This window comes from Pangasianodon hypophthalmus, chromosome 26 (genome assembly GCF_027358585.1).
Source record: "Pangasianodon hypophthalmus isolate fPanHyp1 chromosome 26, fPanHyp1.pri, whole genome shotgun sequence".
Classification (NCBI taxonomy): Eukaryota; Metazoa; Chordata; class Actinopteri; order Siluriformes; family Pangasiidae; genus Pangasianodon; species Pangasianodon hypophthalmus.
The window spans coordinates 18,009,284-18,030,016 of record NC_069735.1 but is presented as its reverse complement, the minus strand read 5'-3'; the positions used below and the strand labels follow the sequence as shown (position 1 = coordinate 18,030,016).

The following is a 20,733-nucleotide window of genomic DNA, read 5'->3' as shown; positions in this document are numbered from 1 at the left end:
TCAAATTCTTTTGTGCATAATTCGAGAACAGTTTGACCAATCAACCTGAGTTCCATAATTTTTTGTCAGCATGGTAGGGAGATGTTCCGATCCGATTTTCAAATGGTCTAGGAGGAGTTCGAAAAAGTAGGTTTTCAAAGCATTTCAAAATGGCAGACAGTAAGTTTGGCCAACCATGGTATCATTATTATCATAATTGGTATCATTTCTCAGTATGACCCAAGGAATCTATCAAGACCAGTCTGATGACAATAGGCAAAAGAAATCAAAAGCTATTAGCATTTTTTGAAATTTCATTATAATTTTTGTCCTGAAACTTTTTGAGTACCTTCAGGGCATGGTGCAGATGATACACACTGATTTTTGTAATGACGTGCCAAGGCGTTCGTGAAATATAGCATTTAACAACTAAATTTAAAATGGCCAACATAGGAAACTTTCATTTCATTTCATATCACGTCCTCCTTGGGGTGCTCATAGTCGAATTCGTTTACACATTATTTGAGAACAGTTTGACTAATCAACTTGAAATCGAAAACCTTTTGTCAGTATGGTCTGAAGATCTGATTCGATTTTCGTGGAAATCGGACAAACGGTCGAGGCGGAGTTTGAAAAAGATTTTTGAGAAAATTCAAAATGGTGGAAAAATTTTCATGACGGAAAATGATGGCATTGGGTGCATTCGACTTGGCACAAGCCAAGGAATCAGAGGAAAATAAGAATTAAAAGTTATTCGCATAAACATGAGTGCAACTTTGAGCTGTTGGTGGCGCTGGAGTGTTTGAGATTGCAACTCCAAATTTACTATGGTAACATTTCAGACTCTCCCCTATCTGTTTGCCAAAACCATACATTTCCTGCGTATGGTTTTATGGGGTGCCATAGACCCAAAAGCAGAAGAAGCAGAATAATAATAAAGACCCTAATGATTACAATAGGTTCCTATACCCCTGCTGTGCTTGGTCCCTAATTATCCATTGCATAGGTCTAATAAAGTTGGAAAATTATCATTTACCACCTGAGAGAACAGGAAATAAAACAACTTACATATTGTGTTATTAAGCTTGTACCTCACGAGTAGAATGAAAATAGAACAATAGAAAATATCATTTTATTAAATCCAATGCATATGCTTAATCAAGTGCAAAATTACAGTGGGTACAGGATCTCTGAAACCAGACTGTTGATGATAGCAAAAACATTACCTGGTCTTTTCCAATACTCAACTCTCCAGTTTTGATGAGTGTAAAGTTTTTTTAATGTACCAGATTGACAGATCAAACTTTTTTCAGCTTTCTACAAATGATGTAAAACCAATAAAGCTGCACTGCTATCATGTTACAACTTTTAAAAAAAAGTGTAAAAATGGTTGACCAAACTGATTTTAATTTATTGAGAACATTGATTCCAGATAGATATACATAAAAATATAATGTTTTATTTTTTATTCATTCATATTTGGCCATTTAATCCAGCTGGCACAAAGTCAGACAGCCACTTTCCACGCTGAACCCTGGAAGCACCGGCTTCTCAAACAGTGTGCAGAATGTGTGTATGTGTTTAAGTGTGTGTGTATCTGGTGAGACGCTGTAAAAGGACAGTGTTCCAGCAGGCCAGTCCAGATACACACCTATCCTGTTCGGCTTTGGCATGTCTATGTCCGTGTCCTCTGAATTGTGCCTGGCATAGAAGCGTTTGTTGTTAACACACATTAGCACCCAAGAGATCGGGTTTAACCCAAGCTTCATTTGAGCGTCCAACGGTGCCAGATCTTCCTCTTTCCTCCGAATGTCAGGATACGTGATGCCAATTTCTGGTGATGAGCCTTCCAACAAGACTTCCCAGTAACTGCGATGGCTCAGACTCTCGTTACACAGAACCTGGTGATACACCTGAAATCTCTCCGGGTGATCTGGGTACTGCTGATCTTGGATCGTGTATGAGACCTTCTTGTTTGACTCGGACAGACACAGTTGTGTGTGGGCCGTGTTTGGGTTGAAAGTGAGATCACAGGCATCTGCAGGAACAGAAAAATGTTTTTTTTTTATTTCATAACAGTATCATATTTTAGCAGGTAGCATTAGCCCAGCATTAGCAATAGTCTAACTGTAATAAGCCCTTTTAATTACAGACAAGAGATTTGTCTGGATCAGCAATACATATTAATAGGACAGAATTTAGGGAGGGTGTCTTATACCCTGGAGCAAATTATTACGATATTGCAGTGTTGAATAATTTCCTATAACAGCAGCCCTGACAGTAGTGCAGCTGCAAATCACAGTTTTACATTAATGCACTCGTTATAATATGTTATCGTTTCTATAGTAACACCTCATTCACAGTGACTTGTACAGCAGACGCTTCACATAAATGCAATAAAACACGTGTGTACTCATTGATATGGTGAAGGTTTCTGTAAGGAGATGTTTATTTAACATTATGGAAGGAGTCTCCAGTGTCAGTGCTTTGTAACAGTCAGAGGTAAAGCTGTAACTTTAAGTTTTCCGACATCTTCAGGACAGAGGAGTTTACGCTTTGTGGTTTCTCGATACCATGACAAGCTGCTTTAATTTTTAAGGCACTTTAATTTTTGACCCGTTACAGACATTGATAATGTCATAGAAATAAAGGTAAATCAGAGAGGGACCAAGAGAGGCTGAGAGAGTCAAAGAAGAAAACACAAAGAGACAGGCAGGGGAACTTACACTTTTTGATCCCTGCTTTGATAAATTGTTCACTTTTTGGTTCCATTCTACAGAAAGAAAACAGAATTCTAGAGTTGCATCACAGTCAAAGAAGCACATTATTAATGTACAATTATTTGAAATACACTTTGAACAGTGTATTATAATTTACACTATATGGCCAAGAGTATGTGGACACATGACCATCACACCCATGTATGTTTTTCCCCAAACTGTTCCTACAAAGTTGGAAGCAAACAATTGTATAGAATGGCTTTGTGTGCTGTAGCATTACAATTTCCCTTTACTGGAACTAAGAGGCCCAAACCTGTTCCAGCATGACAATGCCCCTGTGCACAAAGCGAGCTCCATGAAGACATGGTTTCCTAAGGTTGGAGTGGAAAAACTACAGTGTACTCGAGAACTTGAATAAAATTTTACTTGAGTGTCTCCAGTTTGCAGTTTGGATTATTCAGTAGATCAGAGAGCAGCTTTTCTCCATCATCTCCTGGATTATTGTAGCTCAGATCCAGATCTCTCAGGACAGATAAGGAGTTTGAAGTCAGAGCAGATGCCAGTAAAGAAAATCCTTCTTGTGTCACTAAACAACCGGACAACCTAAAAAAAAGGAAGAAATGAAAGCAACATAGTGACCAGCACAGTTTAGCTTTAGAGTATCATTTGAAAACTAACCTCAGTATCTGCAGTTTGCACTGTTCATTGCTGAGTCCATCAGAAATGATCTTCACTCCTGAATCCTGCAGGTCATTGTTACTCAGATCCAGCTCTCTTACAGTGTTGAGAACGGAGGAGAGGAATGAGCAGCTCTTCTCTGTGAGGTTACACCAGCTCAGCCTGGATTTAGAACACAGCCAGAAACAAAGATTTCATAATTTACTTTAACGTACAAAACTCTGTATGTGTTTGTAATAAAGCAGGTCACAAAAAGATCAAGTTAAGAGTTTGACGTAAACAGTGTGTGTGCCAAGTGGATGTATTTTCCAGTACATTCAATAATTAAATGATTTATCAATACTTGCCTCAGAATCTGCAGTTTACAGTATAAATTTTCCCTTCCAGCAAAGAGCAGCTCCAGTCCTGAGTCCTGCAGGTCGTTGTCGCTCAGGTCCAGTTCACTCAGAGAAGACGAAACTGATGTGAGGGCTGAAGCAAGTTCGGCACAGCTGCTCTGGGAGAAATGGCATCTCGCTAACCTTAAGACAGTGATTAAAGTTAGCATAAACATACAGTCAAGTCCAAAAGTGTGGTTCATTATCATTAACTGTTTTTATTTCATCAGTTAAGAGACAGTAATTCGATTCTATTTCTCACTAAGTCATGTTCTTATAAAACATATAGGACATTCCCATATAAAAAGTGTACTATTTAAACCACCATCATGTACTAGTATGTGTTACAGTCTAAATAAAATATATAGTGTCACGACAATTAGAAAAAAAGCAATGACATTCAGTTTCAGTTTCATTTTTATACAAAGATTTCTCATGTTGATTTTGGACCTGACTGTAGTAACAGTGTAACGGTGTTGTATTCCAGATGTACTCTAACACACATTGCTGACCTCAGTATCTCCAGTTTACAGTGTGAACTCCTCAGTCCATCAGAAAGAAACTTTGCTCCCTTCTCCACTCTGTAATTATCGCTCAGGTCCAGCGCTGTCAGAACCGAGTTTTCTGCCTCCAGAGCTGAAGCCACGGTCTCCCAGCACGTTTCAGTGAGCTCACAACCAGCAAGCCTGAAAACACAGCATTCATGGCGCATTGTATCAATGGAATTATATAAAAGAACCAGTGTGAGAAGTGAGTGATGGTAACATCAGAAGGAACCAACATGACAAACAGTAGAAATACAGGGAGTAAAAGAGGAATGGTAGAGAATTGGACAGGAATGTATCTCACCAAGCTTTTCTGAAGCACCTGACAGCCGGGATGAGTCTCCTGTAGGCTGAATTAGATGGGTTGAATTTTTTCGGGTCAAGTTCCTCCAAAACGGCCCCAGACATTAACATCAAGTAGGCCAGAGCTGAGCAATTTGACGATGATAACTCTCTATCTGGAAGTTTGTCTGTACACAGATATTTCTTGATTTGGTTGTACAGGGAGCCATCTTTCAGTTCCATCAGACAGAAGAAGTGATTGATAGACGTCTCAGGGGACAAATAGCGAGGGCTGTTCTGCATTTGCCTGATGTGCTGGATCACTCTGTTAATGCACTTTTTGGTTGACTGTGTGTGTGTAAGAACGCCTTGCAGGAGTTTCTGATTGGTCTCCAGCGAAATGCCTAACAAGAATCGAAGAAAGAGATCTAAATGTCCATTCTCGCTCTCCTTGGCTTTATCAACAGCCTTGTTCAGTAAAACATAAAGCTGAGTATCTATAGGAGGGCAATCATTGAAGAAAAAGTGTAACTCATTCATATTTTTGTTCAGGTAGGAGTTGAAAACATGGAGTGCAGCAAAAAACTCTTGAATGCTCAAATGTATGAAACAGTAAACCTTCTTCTCGTGAAGCACAGATTCTTTCTTGAAGATCTCAGCGCACATCCCAGTGTACTCTGAATCTACTCTGACCTCAATACCACACTCTAGCAGGTCTTCTTCATAGAACATGATGTTCCCCTTCTTCAGCTGATTAAATGCCAGCTTGGCCAGTTTCAGGATCGTTTCTCTGTTCATTTCCAGCAGTTTCTTCAAATCTCGCTCCACTTTGTCATCATACTTCTGGTTTTTGATGTTCATCTGTATAAGCAGGAAATGGATGTACATTTCAGCCAGTGTAGTGGGAATTTCTTCACCATCATTTTGCACCAGCATCTCCTGAAGCACCATAGCGGTGATCCAGCAGAAGATGGGGATGTGACACATGATATAGAGGCTCCGAGACTTCTTAATCTGTGAGATGATTTTAGAGGCGTCATTCACATCCTTTACTCTCTTTTTAAAATACTCCTCCTTCTGTTTATCAGTGAATCCTCGCACTTCTGTAAACAAGCTCACATGCTCCGAAGGGATCTGATTGGCTGCTGCTGGCCGAGATGTGATCCAGATCAGAGCAGAAGGAAGCAGATTTCCTTCAATCAAGTTTGTGATGAGAGCATTCACAGATGCTTTCTTCTGTTCGCTTCTCACCATATGGACATTGAACTCCAGCGGAAGACGGCTCTCATCAAGCCCATCTAACACAAATGCAAGCTTGAGATTTTTGTACAAATTTGTTTCACTGAGTTTTTCCAGTTCAGGGTAGAATTCCTGCAGTAATTCATGAAGACTGTATTCTTTATCTTTAATCAAATTAATCTCTCGGAATGGAAGGAAGAAAATGCAGTCTATATATTGGTTGGCTTCTCCTTCAGCCCAATCAAGAATAAACTTCTGCACAGATACTGTTTTTCCAATTCCTGCAATTCCCTTGGTGAGCACAACTTTATTTTCTTCATTTTTCCCCGGAACATTGAAAATCTCATTGCAGTTGATTGGTTTGTCTTGAGTTTTCTTCACATTAAAAGCTTTGTCGATTTTCAGGATCTCGTGTTCTTTGTTAACTTCTTTGAATTCTCCTTCGGTGATGTACAGCTGTGTGTAGACCTTCTTCAGAAGTATTTTAGTTTTTGCATCCCTTTTGCCCTCAAAAATGCACTCAATTTTCTTCTTCATGTTGGCTTTGTGACTCGCCAAAAATTTCTGTAGAACTTCTGTGGACAAGTCTGTATGGTACAAAAGAAGAGAAGAAGCTTAAAAAACATTTCACATATCTCCATTCATTATACAAACCAGGAAATGCAGCCAAAAACAGCAATGAGTGCAGGCTAAACATTGTTTCACCTTAGTTTTGATTTCGATTTAATGTTATAACATCTAGTATTTATCTACAGTCCCCTCCAAAAAATACTGGAACAGCAAGGCCAATTCTTTTTTGCTCTACACTGAAGACATTTGGGTTTCAGATCAAAAGATGAACATGAGACGATAGATCAGAATTTCAGCTTTCATTTCTTTATATTTACATCTAGCTGTGTTAAACAAACCATTTGTTTGAACCCACCCATGTTTTCAAGTGATCAAAAATACTGGAACATGTGACTGAAAGGTGTTTCTTACTGCCCAAGGTGAGCCCTGTGAGATTAACTGTTTAAAAGAATTAATAGCACTGAATATCTACTCTTGGTTTGAGCCCTAGGTTTCAGCTGTGAAGACTGCATTTGTTGTTAAAAAGGATAAACCAATATGAAGACCAGAGAGCTGTCTATGGGAGAAAAGCCAGCCATTTTGAAGCTGAGAAAAGAGGGAAAATCAGTCAGAGGCATTGCACAAGCAATGGGCATAGCCAATACAACAATTTGGAATGTCCTCAAAAAGAAAGAAACCACTGATGTACTAACAACCAGCCACGGAAAACAACAGGGATGAAGGTATCACAATCCACCATTCAAAGAAGACTTCGAGAGCAGAAATATAGAGAATGAATTCAGAAGTCTACAGAAACATTCTGTTTGCAAATTTACAGAGAAATGCATTCAATCTAATTGGGAGGAACTTCATCTGCAAGACAACGACCCAAAACACACTGCCAACACAACAAAGGACTTCATCAGCGGAAAAATGGAAGGTTTTAGACAGGCCACGTTAATCACCAGACTCACTATAAGACAATTGAACGGCATTTCACCTCCTGGAGAGGAGAAACCATTAATTATGTTATGTTATTTACTTTAAGACTATCTGTTCCAATACATTTGCTCACATAAAAATTGGGTGGTCTACCACCAAAGGTGCCATGTTCTAAGTTTAACACATCTAGATGTAAAGATCACGAAATAAAAGCTGAAATTCTGATCTATTGTCTCATATTCATCTTTTAATCTCAAACCCAAATGTCTTCACTGTATAGAAAAAACAAGAATTGGCCTTGCTGTTCCAATACTTTCAGAGGGGACCGTATATCCACAAGTTTATGAAGTCTGTTTCATTATGATACAGTAGTGATGACTGCTGTTTTAAACAGAATTCTTGCTTTTGGTCCCTCAATTTTAAACATGCTAAAAAAACAAAAAAAAACAATAGTGGACAATCAACAGTGCTTGGACCCCTAAATAGTTTTCTGGCATGGGTTTTGTAGGTACAGCTACATTAAGAGGCTGCCATTGGAGATCAATGTGGATTTGTGTCCTAATTTGTGTAAATAAATGTTTGTTTATTTAAAATGTGTATAGTTAAAAAGCTAAAGTCACATATTTACCCAAGTTTTCCTTTTCAGTTTCTGTGGAAGAACAGACACAGAGGAACAGAATCATTGAATGAAGAAAAAAAAAATTGACAAAAGGCTGAACTAATCAATCAAAGAATCTTCTCTAGTGCTGCTTAAAACATTAATCAACAACCTCTGTGGAAAGGTCGTGTAAAGGAATCAGTACCAATGTGTGAATATCCGATTCAACACACAATATTCAACACAATGCTGATCTTAATCTTCAAAATACAAGGTAGCTAGGCAGCATTTTTGAGATTTTAAGACAAAGTCCAATGTCATGCATATGTCTCTCTCAACAAAGAAGCCAATACCATAATTTTCTCACTGGAAAAAAGTTCAACAAAATGTACTTTTAACTTAATATCTTGCATTTCCTTTACCATTTTAAATAGCAGTCATATTTATGTTTCTAGATTTCAAAAAAATGTTTCCATGGTTAAATTTTCAGCTAGAGTTGCATGACTCAACACGTAGCATATGTATTATTTTATTACGCTTTCTTTGCCATGTTAGTTAATATGACCTTTCTACCTTTCTAGCACCTAGGTAACTTTTACCTTTCTAGGTAGTATTAATCAGCTTGCTTTTATGCTGACACCAAGTGGCTATTTTCCTCATTGCATCAGCCCTCTATATTATATTTTGCTATATTTTCTTCATAAAGCTATTAATAGTTACATACCAGTGCAAGCAGTGCTGCCTCTGATGTTGAGGGCAACATGATCAGAGAATGTGCTGTTAATGAGCGCAGGAACATTAACAATACTGCCGTTTTCAGCATTTACAACAACAGAGAATCCAGCAGAAGAAGAGGAAGAAGACTGGGCTCGAGCTGTGTCTAAATAATAATAATAATAATAATAATAATAATAATAATAATAAATACATAAAAAGTCAAATTATAAAATTAAAAAAGTTATGATAATAAAGAAACAGTACAAAATGATAAAATAAGTGTATCAGTAATTATTAAAAGAATAAATGAATATAATAATTAAATAAACTATTTTAAATAATATTATACTACAATTTTTGTATATTATACAGCAATCGATAATTAAATGAAAATAATTAAAAGACCTTTGCTTGTTATGTCATTAAATGAGAGAAGGATAGAGGTAGGTAGAGAAAAAAAATCATAAAAATGGCAGAAATCACTTCATGTTATGTGTTATGATAACTTCTCAGTTTCCTCTGTAGGTTCAGTGGTGCAGTGGCAATATGGATGGTGTTCTCAGAGTGATGCTCACTGTTGGGTTTTTGTCAAACATAGTTCTTTGTGCCAAACTGCAAATGTTCATTTTATTCTCATGAGACCATACAACATTTCTGTGTTTGCTGAGTCCCCAGTGTGTCTTTTGGCAAACTCCTAACATACAGCTCACTACTTTTGAATAATGTTCAGCTGTGTGGAGGATCAAGGCTATGGCTGTGAGCAGCTTCGATTTAAGCAAATTTGTGATACTGACTATGTTAACTCCTTTGTACAAAAGGTCGGATTTTCCATGAGTCTTATCCCTTCTATCGAAGCATGTGTTCAGATGATACGCTGATGGATTTGATCTAACATGGATCATCAGGCTTTACACAAATGTCTCAGCTCGAGTGCATAGGAAATACCAAATACTAAGAAATTCTGAAATTCATGTAAATATTTTCTACTAAGATTCCACTTTTCACTCAAGTTGTTGCTGATAATATCATTAGTAATGAAAACTACTGTGTAAGCAAAACCGAGTTAAAGTGGTTTACTGTATGTTTCCAAAAAAAGAGTAAAATCTCAACTTTCTCTTCTTCATCTTCTGATCATGCAAACACAAACAAATATAATATTCAACATTCACCTGCGTTTATAAAGACATAAATCTATACATAAAATACACTTTGATTTAGTCACATCTAAACAAAACCACAAGCGGAAGTGTTAACATCTACATCTGAACATGTCTGAGCTCTTACAGGCCTATAGGTGCATGGACATAAATATGTGTTTATGTGTGTGTATATATATATATATATATATATATATATATATATATATATATGTATATATGTTTGACTGTCCGGTTTCTTTTCTACTCACCGTTAGGAAACATCCCGCCTTTGACTGCTTACATCCAAAAACAGATTTTTAAAACAAAATAAAAAATCCTGAGGCCTGTATGTGAGTGCTGTCATAGAGCTTAAACAAAAGCATCCGAATAAACAGCTCAGAACAGCGCCAAATTAATAAACTGCTGCTGACTTCCTCAAAACTAAATCCAAAACTATTTCAGCTAGAAGCGACCTTGTGCAGGAGGGCTGAGTCCTGAGATGTGGAGAGCCAATGGGGTCAACACTCCTGGCCACGCTAAGATCACATGGAAAGCCACCGGGGACATGAGATTATTATTCACTTTTATTGTTTAGATCAGAGGTTCTCAACTAGTTTTGCTTCAGGACCCAAATTTTACAGGTGGACATCATGTCGCTACCCAACACTACACTAAAGCTGTTTATCATATAGAAGTAAAAGAAGAAATGTGTATTAACGTTGCATATGAATGTTACTAATACTACTAATGAATATAGCTGCAAGCATCAATTACGGGGCCAAACACAACAGAGGAAAAATTTGCAGATTTCTCAGGCTTCATAGCTTCAGGGCATATGTGTCAAAGACAGTTTGAGTTAAAACAGTAATGATTTAACTCAAACTGTCTTTGGCACATATGATGTGGCACACGTGATGTGATTGTGGTGACAGTAATGATGATTTTATGCTAAATAATTTGCTGGAGAAGGTGAGTGGTAAGGAATTCACACCTGCTGGGAATTCTCCTAACGAGTGTTGTGTTGCAGTGAGCTGTGGCAAGGATAAAAAGGAGAGAGACGAGCGCCTCAAGTAAAAGAGAGGTGCATGGTGGTTTAGTGGTTAGCCTGTTTACCTTGCACCTCTAGGATTGGGGGTTCAGTTCCTGCCTCCTCCTTGCCCATCAGTTAAGTTTGTTACAATTTCATATGCTGGTATCTACTGAAGATGATCTGAGTCGAATTTGGTCAAAATCAGGCAAACAGTCCGAAAAGCATAAATATGCTTTTTTCATATCTCGTGAGCACTAGGTGGCTCTGTACCTGTGCAGGTATCCTCAAGTCATGATGGCTATGACATATACTAAGTTTGGTCTAAATATGCTAAAGTATTACAGAGATATAGCCTGACTTCCATTTCAGTATGCTCATTGTCAAATTCTTTTGTGCATAATTCGAGAACAGTTTGACCAATCAACCTGAGTTCCATAATTTTTTGTCAGCATGGTAGGGAGATGTTCCGATCCGATTTTCAAATGGTCTAGGAGGAGTTCGAAAAAGTAGGTTTTCAAAGCATTTCAAAATGGCAGACAGTAAGTTTGGCCAACCATGGTATCATTATTATCATAATTGGTATCATTTCTCAGTATGACCCAAGGAATCTATCAAGACCAGTCTGATGACAATAGGCAAAAGAAATCAAAAGCTATTAGCATTTTTTGAAATTTCATTATAATTTTTGTCCTGAAACTTTTTGAGTACCTTCAGGGCATGGTGCAGATGATACACACTGATTTTTGTAATGACGTGCCAAGGCGTTCGTGAAATATAGCATTTAACAACTAAATTTAAAATGGCCAACATAGGAAACTTTCATTTCATTTCATATCACGTCCTCCTTGGGGTGCTCATAGTCGAATTCGTTTACACATTATTTGAGAACAGTTTGACTAATCAACTTGAAATCGAAAACCTTTTGTCAGTATGGTCTGAAGATCTGATTCGATTTTCGTGGAAATCGGACAAACGGTCGAGGCGGAGTTTGAAAAAGATTTTTGAGAAAATTCAAAATGGTGGAAAAATTTTCATGACGGAAAATGATGGCATCGGGTGCATTCGACTTGGCACGAGCCAAGGAATCAGAGGAAAATAAGAATTAAAAGTTATTCGCATAAACATGAGTGCAACTTTGAGCTGTTGGTGGCGCTGGAGTGTTTGAGATTGCAACTCCAAATTTACTATGGTAACATTTCAGACTCTCCCCTATCTGTCTGCCAAAACCATACATTTCCTGCGTATGGTTTTATGGGGTGCCATAGACCCAAAAGCAGAAGAAGCAGAATAATAATAAAGACCCTAATGATTACAATAGGTTCCTACACCCCTGCTGTGCTTGGTCCCTAATTATCCATTGCATAGGTCTAATAAAGTTGGAAAATTATCATTTACCACCTGAGAGAACAGGAAATAAAACAACTTACATATTGTGTTATTAAGCTTGTACCTCACGAGTAGAATGAAAATAGAACAATAGAAAATATCATTTTATTAAATCCAATGCATATGCTTAATCAAGTGCAAAATTACAGTGGGTACAGGATCTCTGAAACCAGACTGTTGATGATAGCAAAAACATTACCTGGTCTTTTCCAATACTCAACTCTCCAGTTTTGATGAGTGTAAAGTTTTTTAATGTACCAGATTGACAGATCAAACTTTTTTCAGCTTTCTACAAATGATGTAAAACCAATAAAGCTGCACTGCTATCATGTTACAACTTTTAAAAAAAAGTGTAAAAATGGTTGACCAAACTGATTTTAATTTATTGAGAACATTGATTCCAGATAGATATACATAAAAATATAATGTTTTATTTTTTATTCATTCATATTTGGCCATTTAATCCAGCTGGCACAAAGTCAGACAGCCACTTTCCACGCTGAACCCTGGAAGCACCGGCTTCTCAAACAGTGTGCAGAATGTGTGTATGTGTTTAAGTGTGTGTGTATCTGGTGAGACGCTGTAAAAGGACAGTGTTCCAGCAGGCCAGTCCAGATACACACCTATCCTGTTCGGCTTTGGCATGTCTATGTCCGTGTCCTCTGAATTGTGCCTGGCATAGAAGCGTTTGTTGTTAACACACACGAGCACCCAAGAGATCGGGTTTAACCCAAGCTTCATTTGAGCGTCCAACGGTGCCAGATCTTCCTCTTTCCTCCGAATGTCAGGATACGTGATACCAATTTCTGGTGATGAGCCTTCCAACAAGACTTCCCAGTAACTGCGATGGCTCAGACTCTCGTTACACAGAACCTGGTGATACACCTGAAATCTCTCCGGGTGATCTGGGTACTGCTGATCTTTGATCGCGGATGAGACCTTCTTGTTTGACTCGGACAGACACAGTTGTGTGTGGGCCGTGTTTGGGTTGAAAGTGAGATCACAGGCATCTGCAGGAACAGAAAAATGTTTTTTTTTTATTTCATAACAGTATCATATTTTAGCAGGTACAGCCCAGCATTAGCAATAGTCTAACTGTAATAAGCCCTTTTAATTACAGACAAGAGATTTGTCTGGATCAGCAATACATATTAATGGGACAGAATTTAGGGAGGGTGTCTTATACCCTGGAGCAAATTATTACGATATTGCAGTGTTGAATAATTTCCTATAACAGCAGCCCTGACAGTAGTGCAGCTGCAAATCACAGGTTTACATTAATGCACTCGTTATAATATGTTATCGTTTCTATAGTAACACCTCATTCACAGTGACTTGTACAGCAGACGCTTCACATAAATGCAATAAAGAGTCTCCAGTGTCAGTGCTTTGTAACAGTCAGAGGTAAAGCTGTAACTTTAAGTTTTCCGACATCTTCAGGACAGAGGAGTTTACGCTTTGTGGTTTCTCGATACCATGACAAGCTGCTTTAATTTTTAAGGCACTTTAATTTTTGACCAGTTACAGACATTGATAATGTCATAGAAATAAAGGTAAATCAGAGAGGGACCAAGAGAGGCTGAGAGAGTCAAAGAAGAAAACACAAAGAGACAGGCAGGGGAACTTACACTTTTTGATCCCTGCTTTGATAAATTGTTCACTTTTTGGTTCCATTCTACAGAAAGAAAACAGAATTCTAGAGTTGCATCACAGTCAAAGAAGCACATTATTAATGTACAATTATTTGAAATACACTTTGAACAGTGTATTATAATTTACACTATATGGCCAAGAGTATGTGGACACATGACCATCACACCCATGTATGTTTTTCCCCAAACTGTTCCTACAAAGTTGGAAGCAAACAATTGTATAGAATGGCTTTGTGTGCTGTAGCATTACAATTTCCCTTTACTGGAACTAAGAGGCCCAAACCTGTTCCAGCATGACAATGCCCCTGTGCACAAAGCGAGCTCCATGAAGACATGGTTTCCTAAGGTTGGAGTGGAAAAACTACAGTGTACTCGAGAACTTGAATAAAATTTTACTTGAGTGTCTCCAGTTTGCAGTTTGGATTATTCAGTAGATCAGAGAGCAGCTTTTCTCCATCATCTCCTGGATTATTGTAGCTCAGATCCAGATCTCTCAGGACAGATAAGGAGTTTGAAGTCAGAGCAGATGCCAGTAAAGAAAATCCTTCTTGTGTCACTAAACAACCGGACAACCTAAAAAAAAGGGAAGAAATGAAAGCAACATAGTGACCAGCACAATTTAGCTTTAGAGTATCATTTGAAAACTAACCTCAGTATCTGCAGTTTGCACTGTTCATTGCTGAGTCCATCAGAAATGATCTTCACTCCTGAATCCTGCAGGTCATTGTTACTCAGGTCCAACTCTCTTACAGTGTTGAGAATGGAGGAGAGGAATGAGCAGCTCTTCTCTGTGAGGTTACACCAGCTCAGCCTGGATTTAGAACACAGCCAAAAACAAAGATTTCATAATTTACTTTAACGTACAAAATTCTGTATGTGGTTGTAATAAAGCAGGTCACAAAAAGATCAAGCTAAGAGTTTGATGTAAACAGTGTGTGTGCCAAATGGATGTATTTTCCAGTACATTCAATAATTAAATGATTTATCAATACTTGCCTCAGAATCTGCAGTTTACAGTATAAATTTTCCCCTCCAGCAAAGAGCAGCTCCAGTCCTGAGTCCTGCAGGTCGTTGTCGCTCAGGTCCAGTTCACTCAGAGAAGACGAAACTGATGTGAGGGCTGAAGCAAGTTCGGCACAGCTGCTCTGGGAGAAATGGCATCTCGCTAACCTTAAGACAGTGACTAAAGTTAGCATAAACATACAGTCAAGTCCAAAAGTGTGGTTCATTATCATTAACTGTTTTTATTTCATCAGTTAAGAGACAGTAATTCGATTCTATTTCTCACTAAGTCATGTTCTTATAAAACATATAGGACATTCCCATATAAAAAGTGTACTATTTAAACCACCATCATGTACTAGTATGTGTTACAGTCTAAATAAAATATATAGTGTCACGACAATTAGAAAAAAAGCAATGACATTCAGTTTCAGTTTCATTTTTATACAAAGATTTCTCATGTTGATTTTGGACCTGACTGTAGTAACAGTGTAACGGTGTTGTATTCCAGATGTACTCTAACACACATTGCTGACCTCAGTATCTCCAGTTTACAGTGTGAACTCCTCAGTCCATCAGAAAGAAACTTTGCTCCCTTCTCCACTCTGTAATTATCGCTCAGGTCCAGCGCTGTCAGAACCGAGTTTTCTGCCTCCAGAGCTGAAGCCACGGTCTCCCAGCACGTTTCAGTGAGCTCACAACCAGCAAGCCTGAAAACGCAGCATTCATGGTGCATTGTATGAATGGAATTATATAAAAGAACCAGTGTGAGAAGTGAGTGATGGTAACATCAGAAGGAACCAACATGACAAGCAGTAGAAATACAGGGAGTAAAAGAGGAATGGTAGAGAATTGGACAGGAATGTATCTCACCAAGCTTTTCTGAAGCACCTCACAGCCGGGATGAGTCTCCTGTAGGCTGAATTAGATGGGTTGAATTTTTTCGGGTCAAGTTCCTCCAAAACGTCCCCAGACATTAACATCAAGTAGGCCAGAGCTGAGCAATTTGACGATGATAACTCTCTATCTGGAAGGTTGTCTGTACACAGATATTTCTTGATTTGGTTGTACAGGGAGCCATTTTTCAGTTCCATCAGACAGAAGAAGTGATTGATAGACGTCTCAGGGGACAAATAGCGAAGGCTGTTCTGCATTTGCCTGATGTGCTGGATCACTCTGTTAATGCACTTTTTGGTTGACTGTGTGTGTGTAAGAACGCCTTGCAGGAGTTTCTGATTGGTCTCCAGCGAAATGCCTAACAAGAATCGAAGAAAGAGATCTAAATGTCCATTCTCGCTCTCCTTGGCTTTATCAACAGCCTTCTTCAGTAAAACATCCAGCTGAGTATCTATAGGAGGGCAATCATTGAAGAAAAAGTGTAACTCATTCATATTTTTGTTCAGGTAGGAGTTGAAAACATGGAGTGCAGCAAAAAACTCTTGAATGCTCAAATGTATGAAACAGTAAACCTTCTTCTCGTGAAGCACAGATTCTTTCTTGAAGATTTCAGCGCACATCCCAGTGTACTCTGAATCTACTCTGACCTCAATACCACACTCTAGCAGGTCTTCTTCATAGAACATGATGTTCCCCTTCTTCAGCTGATTAAATGCCAGCTTGGCCAGTTTCAGGATCGTTTCTCTGTTCATTTCCAGCAGTTTCTTCAAATCTCGCTCCACTTTGTCATCATACTTCTGGTTTTTGATGTTCATCTGTATAAGCAGGAAATGGATGTACATTTCAGTCAGTGTAGTGGGAATTTCTTCACCATCATTTTGCACCAGCATTTCCTGAAGCACCATAGCGGTGATCCAGCAGAAGATGGGGATGTGACACATGATATAGAGGCTCCGAGACTTCTTAATCTGTGAGATGATTTTAGAGGCGTCATTCACATCCGTTAATCTCTTTTTAAAATACTCCTCCTTCTGTTTATCAGTGAATCCTCGCACTTCTGTAAACAAGCTCACATGCTCCGAAGGGATCTGATTGGCTGCTGCTGGCCGAGATGTGATCCAGATCAGAGCAGAAGGAAGCAGATTTCCTTCAATCAAGTTTGTGATGAGAGCATTCACAGATGCTTTCTTCTGTTCGCTTCTCACCATATGGACATTGAACTCCAGCGGAAGACGGCTCTCATCAAGCCCATCTAACACAAATGCAAGCTTGAGATTTTTGTACAAATTTGTTTCACTGAGTTTTTCCAGTTCAGGGTAGAATTCCTGCAGTAATTCATGAAGACTGTATTCTTTATCTTTAATCAAATTAATCTCTCGGAATGGAAGGAAGAAAATGCAGTCTATATATTGGTTGGCTTCTCCTTCAGCCCAATCAAGAATAAACTTCTGCACAGATACCGTTTTTCCAATTCCTGCGATTCCCTTGGTGAGCACAACTTTATTTTCTTCACTTTTCCCCGGAACATTGAAAATCTCATTGCAGTTGATTGGTTTGTCTTGAGTTTTCTTCACATTAAAAGCTTTGTCGATTTTCAGGATCTCGTGTTCATTGTTAACTTCTTTGAATTCTCCTTCGGTGATGTACAGCTGTGTGTAGACCTTCTTCAGAAGTATTTTAGTTTTTGCATCATTTTTGCCCTCAAAAATGCACTCAATTTTCTTCTTCATGTTGGCTTTGTGACTCGCCAAAAATTTCTGTAGAACTTCTGTGGACAAGTCTGTATGGTACAAAAGAAGAGAAGAAGCTTAAAAACATTTCACATATCTCCATTCATTATACAAACCAGGAAATGCAGCCAAAAACAGCAATGAGTGCGGGCTTAACATTGTTTCACCTTAGTTTTAATTTCGACTTAATGTTATTGCATCCAGCAGTTATCTACATCCACCAGTCTATGAAGTCTGTTTCATTATCATACAATAGTGATAACTGCTGTTTTAAACAGAATACTTGCTTTTGGTCCCTCAATTTTAACCATGCTAACAAAAAAAACAATAGTGGACAATCAACAGTGCTTGGACCCCTAAATACAGTTCTGCAATGTGTTTTGTAGGTACAGCTACATTAAGAGGCTGCCATTGGAGATCAATGTGGATTTGTGTTCTAATTTGTGTAAATAAATCTTTGTTTATTTAAAATATGTGTAGTAAAAAAGTTAAAGTCACATATTTACCCAAGTTTTCCTTTTCAGTTTCTCTTTGCAAAGATTCTGTGGAAGAACAGACACAGAGAAACCGAAAGACTGAATGAAGAAAAAAAAATTGACAAAAGGCTGAACTAATCAATCAAAGAATCTTCTCTAGTGCTGCTTAAAACATTAATCAACAACCTCCGTGGAATGGTCGTGTTAAGGAATCAGTACCAATGTGTGAATATACGATTCAACACACAATATTCAACACAATGCTGATCTTAATCTTCAAAATACAAGGTAGCTAGGCAGCATTTTTGAGGTTTTATACAAAGTCTGATGTCTTGCATATGTCTTTCTCAACAAAGAAGCCAATACCATAATTTCCTCACTGGAAAAAAGTTAAACAAAATGTAATTTTAACTTAATATCTTGCATTTCCTTTACCATTTTAAATAGCAGTCATATTTATATTTCTAGATTTTAATACAAGAGCTGCCACTGTTTAGAGTTATGATCTTATCTAAGCTGAAAACTGAAAGAGAAACTGTTTCATTTATGGTAAACTGTTGAGCAATGACAGCAGTTACAGAAATGTGACCAAACATTACGCAATTACTCAAAGAATGAAAATTAATTATGGACATTAATAAAAAATAAGTCTATTAATATTTACATACGACTGCAAGCAGTGCTGCCTCTGATGTTGAGGCCAACATGATCAGAGAATGTGCTGTTAATGAGCGCAGGAAGATTAACAATACTGCCATTTTCAGCCTTCACAACAACAGAGAATCCAGCAGAAGGAGAGGAATAAGACTGGGCTCGAGCTGTGTCTAAATAATAATAATAATAATAATAATAATAATAATAATAATAATGGTAAAAGTTAGTATATTAAACACACTGTGTAAAATGATAAACTATAAGTGTATCTGTAATCACTGAAAGAATAAATGACAAATAAATATATAAAATTTCCTCTGTAGGTTGAGTGGTGCAGTGGCAATAAGCAATACAGGAAGGAAAAAAGGTAAAGATAAAAGCTTCATATTACCAGTGATGTGCTGAGAGCTGATGGTGCGAGTCAGTGATCTCTTTTTCCAGATCCAAACAGAGAAAGCAATCATCAGGCGCAAGAACAGCAGCTCTGCGGAATCTAGACTCACTGAGGAAACAAGACATGACAAATCAGGTGCATGGACATAACTTTGTGGTTATATGTGTGTACAACTAATCTACAGAAACAAATAAGAGTCTAACAATTGATTGTGATTTGACTGTCCGGTTTCTCTTCTACTCACCGTTAGGAAACATCCCGCCTTTGACTGCTTACATCCAAAAACAGATTTTTACAACAAAATAAAAAATCCTGAGGCCTGTATGTGAGTGCTTTCATGGAGCTTAAACAAAAGCATCCGAATAAACAGCTCAGAACAGCGCCAAATTAATAAACTGCTGCTGACTTCCTCAAAACTAAATCCAAAACTATTTCAGCCAGAAGCGACCTTGTGCAGGAGGGCTGAGTCCTGAGATATGGAGAGCCAATGGGGTCAACACTCCTGGCCACGCTAAGATCACATGGAAAGCCACCGGGGACATGAGATTATTATTCACTTTTATTGTTTAGATCAGAGGTTCTCAACTAGTTGTGCTTCAGGACCCAAAGGCCATACTGTAAAAGATGAAAGCCCCATTAAATGATGTGAACTTATTTCTCCTCTTTAACTCCAATAGTCAAATTTTGGAAACTCAAGTTTTCAATAATGAAACTTACAGTAATCCATTGTCTTGACTTGACTTTGAGTTGACTCACGTTTAGTCACGTTTTTATGGCAGCAGGTGAACTTTCGTTTCTAAGTTTAACCAACCTGAAGTGTCTTACAGTGCACCGGGGTAGTAGTCTTACCATTTATTTATTTATTTTATTTATTTTTTATTGGTGAGATCCTTTTAGTTAACGTCTTATTTCACTGGGGCTCTTTTCCTGATTTTATTTAGACATAGGTAACTAGGACACTGTTAGTGATGATTGTTCTAATTCATCCCTTCATGCTTGCACAGATCATCCAACAAAGTCACATAGTGACACATAATGATACAAGTTTTTATTACTTAGTTCTTATTACTAAATACTTTATAAATAGATATAGAGACTAGGTATAGAAACAACAGATAAAAACAAGTGGTTTATTCATTTATTTATTTTATTATTTATTTTAAATCTGTCACTTTCCTCCTTTTGCAGTGCTAATTAAAGTAAATGTTAGAACATTACCTAAATAGTTAGGTCATTGATTGTTCAAAATCATTTGCACATAAAAATAATAATTTTAAAAACATAAAACCTTCTTCTTTTGTTTGATCACTCTGAAAGCATCTCCTTTTCCTTGGGAATCCCAGATGATTCAACTTTGGACTAATTTACCTAATATCTGTATTTTTGCTATTTCTAATTATGTTTCTGTTTCTCATTGGCAAGAAAAAAAAAGTACATTACTAAATACCACAGAAAAAAATGACTATATTTAAAGTGATGTGTATATAATTCAAATACATTTATCAGCTGATTATTAATGATAATTAGCTGTTCAATACATTAACTTGCAGATAATATACTTTACAAAACTTTAATTGCATTGTGCTTTTTTTTCCAATAATAAACTTGGAAGGACCTCATCAACTTTTAACTATAATATTCAAAACAGCAGTGAATCAATACAAGATCACAATCAATTAATACAAAAAAATCAATACAATCAATACAACAACAACAACAAAAAAACAGACCCTGGCTAAATTCACAC

General features: G+C 37.6%; 2 protein-coding genes across 5 annotated transcripts; both read right to left on the bottom strand.

The window, feature by feature from the left end:
• Positions 1–1,369: 1,369 nt before the first annotated feature.
• LOC117596142 (NACHT, LRR and PYD domains-containing protein 12) lies at positions 1,370–10,272 on the bottom strand. Of its 3 annotated transcripts, XM_053230098.1 has the most exons (10): positions 10,035–10,272; positions 8,634–8,789; positions 7,940–7,960; positions 4,604–6,407; positions 4,267–4,440; positions 3,725–3,898; positions 3,378–3,539; positions 3,126–3,302; positions 2,706–2,752; positions 1,370–2,017 (listed from the first exon to the last, which is right to left on the bottom strand). In XM_053230098.1, exons 1-10 carry the CDS (start codon positions 10,045–10,047, stop codon positions 1,467–1,469), a joined length of 3,279 nt encoding a protein of 1,092 aa, XP_053086073.1. In that variant the 5' UTR covers positions 10,048–10,272; the 3' UTR covers positions 1,370–1,466. The 3 variants fall into 3 exon arrangements, with proteins under 3 accessions (XP_053086073.1, XP_053086074.1, XP_053086075.1); XM_053230099.1 differs by lacking the exon at positions 8,634–8,789 and having other exon boundaries at positions 10,035–10,271; XM_053230100.1 differs by lacking the exons at positions 7,940–7,960; positions 8,634–8,789 and having other exon boundaries at positions 10,035–10,271.
• A 2,271-nt stretch (positions 10,273–12,543) lies between these two features.
• On the bottom strand, positions 12,544–19,429 carry LOC117596139 (NACHT, LRR and PYD domains-containing protein 3). Of its 2 annotated transcripts, XM_053230102.1 has the most exons (11): positions 19,231–19,429; positions 18,984–19,094; positions 18,607–18,762; positions 17,969–18,004; positions 15,709–17,512; positions 15,372–15,545; positions 14,830–15,003; positions 14,483–14,644; positions 14,230–14,406; positions 13,810–13,856; positions 12,544–13,191 (listed from the first exon to the last, which is right to left on the bottom strand). In XM_053230102.1, exons 1-11 carry the CDS (start codon positions 19,241–19,243, stop codon positions 12,641–12,643), a joined length of 3,405 nt encoding a protein of 1,134 aa, XP_053086077.1. In that variant the 5' UTR covers positions 19,244–19,429; the 3' UTR covers positions 12,544–12,640. The 2 variants fall into 2 exon arrangements, with proteins under 2 accessions (XP_053086077.1, XP_053086076.1); XM_053230101.1 differs by lacking the exon at positions 18,607–18,762.
• Between the last annotated feature and the right edge of the window lie 1,304 nt (positions 19,430–20,733).

What these genes read in the sequence shown, in the direction of transcription:
- LOC117596139 (XM_053230102.1), bottom strand. An exon ending in CAGCTCTCAGCACATCACTG is followed by an intron (nt 18,763 to 18,983) that starts GTAATATGAAGC and finishes ATTATTATTTAG; the next exon opens with ACACAGCTCGAGCCCAGTCT. An exon ending in TGTAAACTGCAGATTCTGAG is followed by an intron (nt 14,645 to 14,829) that starts GCAAGTATTGAT and finishes TTCTAAATCCAG; the next exon opens with GCTGAGCTGGTGTAACCTCA.
- LOC117596142 (XM_053230098.1), bottom strand. An exon ending in AACTGAAAAGGAAAACTTGG is followed by an intron (nt 6,408 to 7,939) that starts GTAAATATGTGA and finishes TGTACCATACAG; the next exon opens with ACTTGTCCACAGAAGTTCTA. An exon ending in TGCAAACTGCAGATACTGAG is followed by an intron (nt 3,303 to 3,377) that starts GTTAGTTTTCAA and finishes CCTTTTTTTTAG; the next exon opens with GTTGTCCGGTTGTTTAGTGA.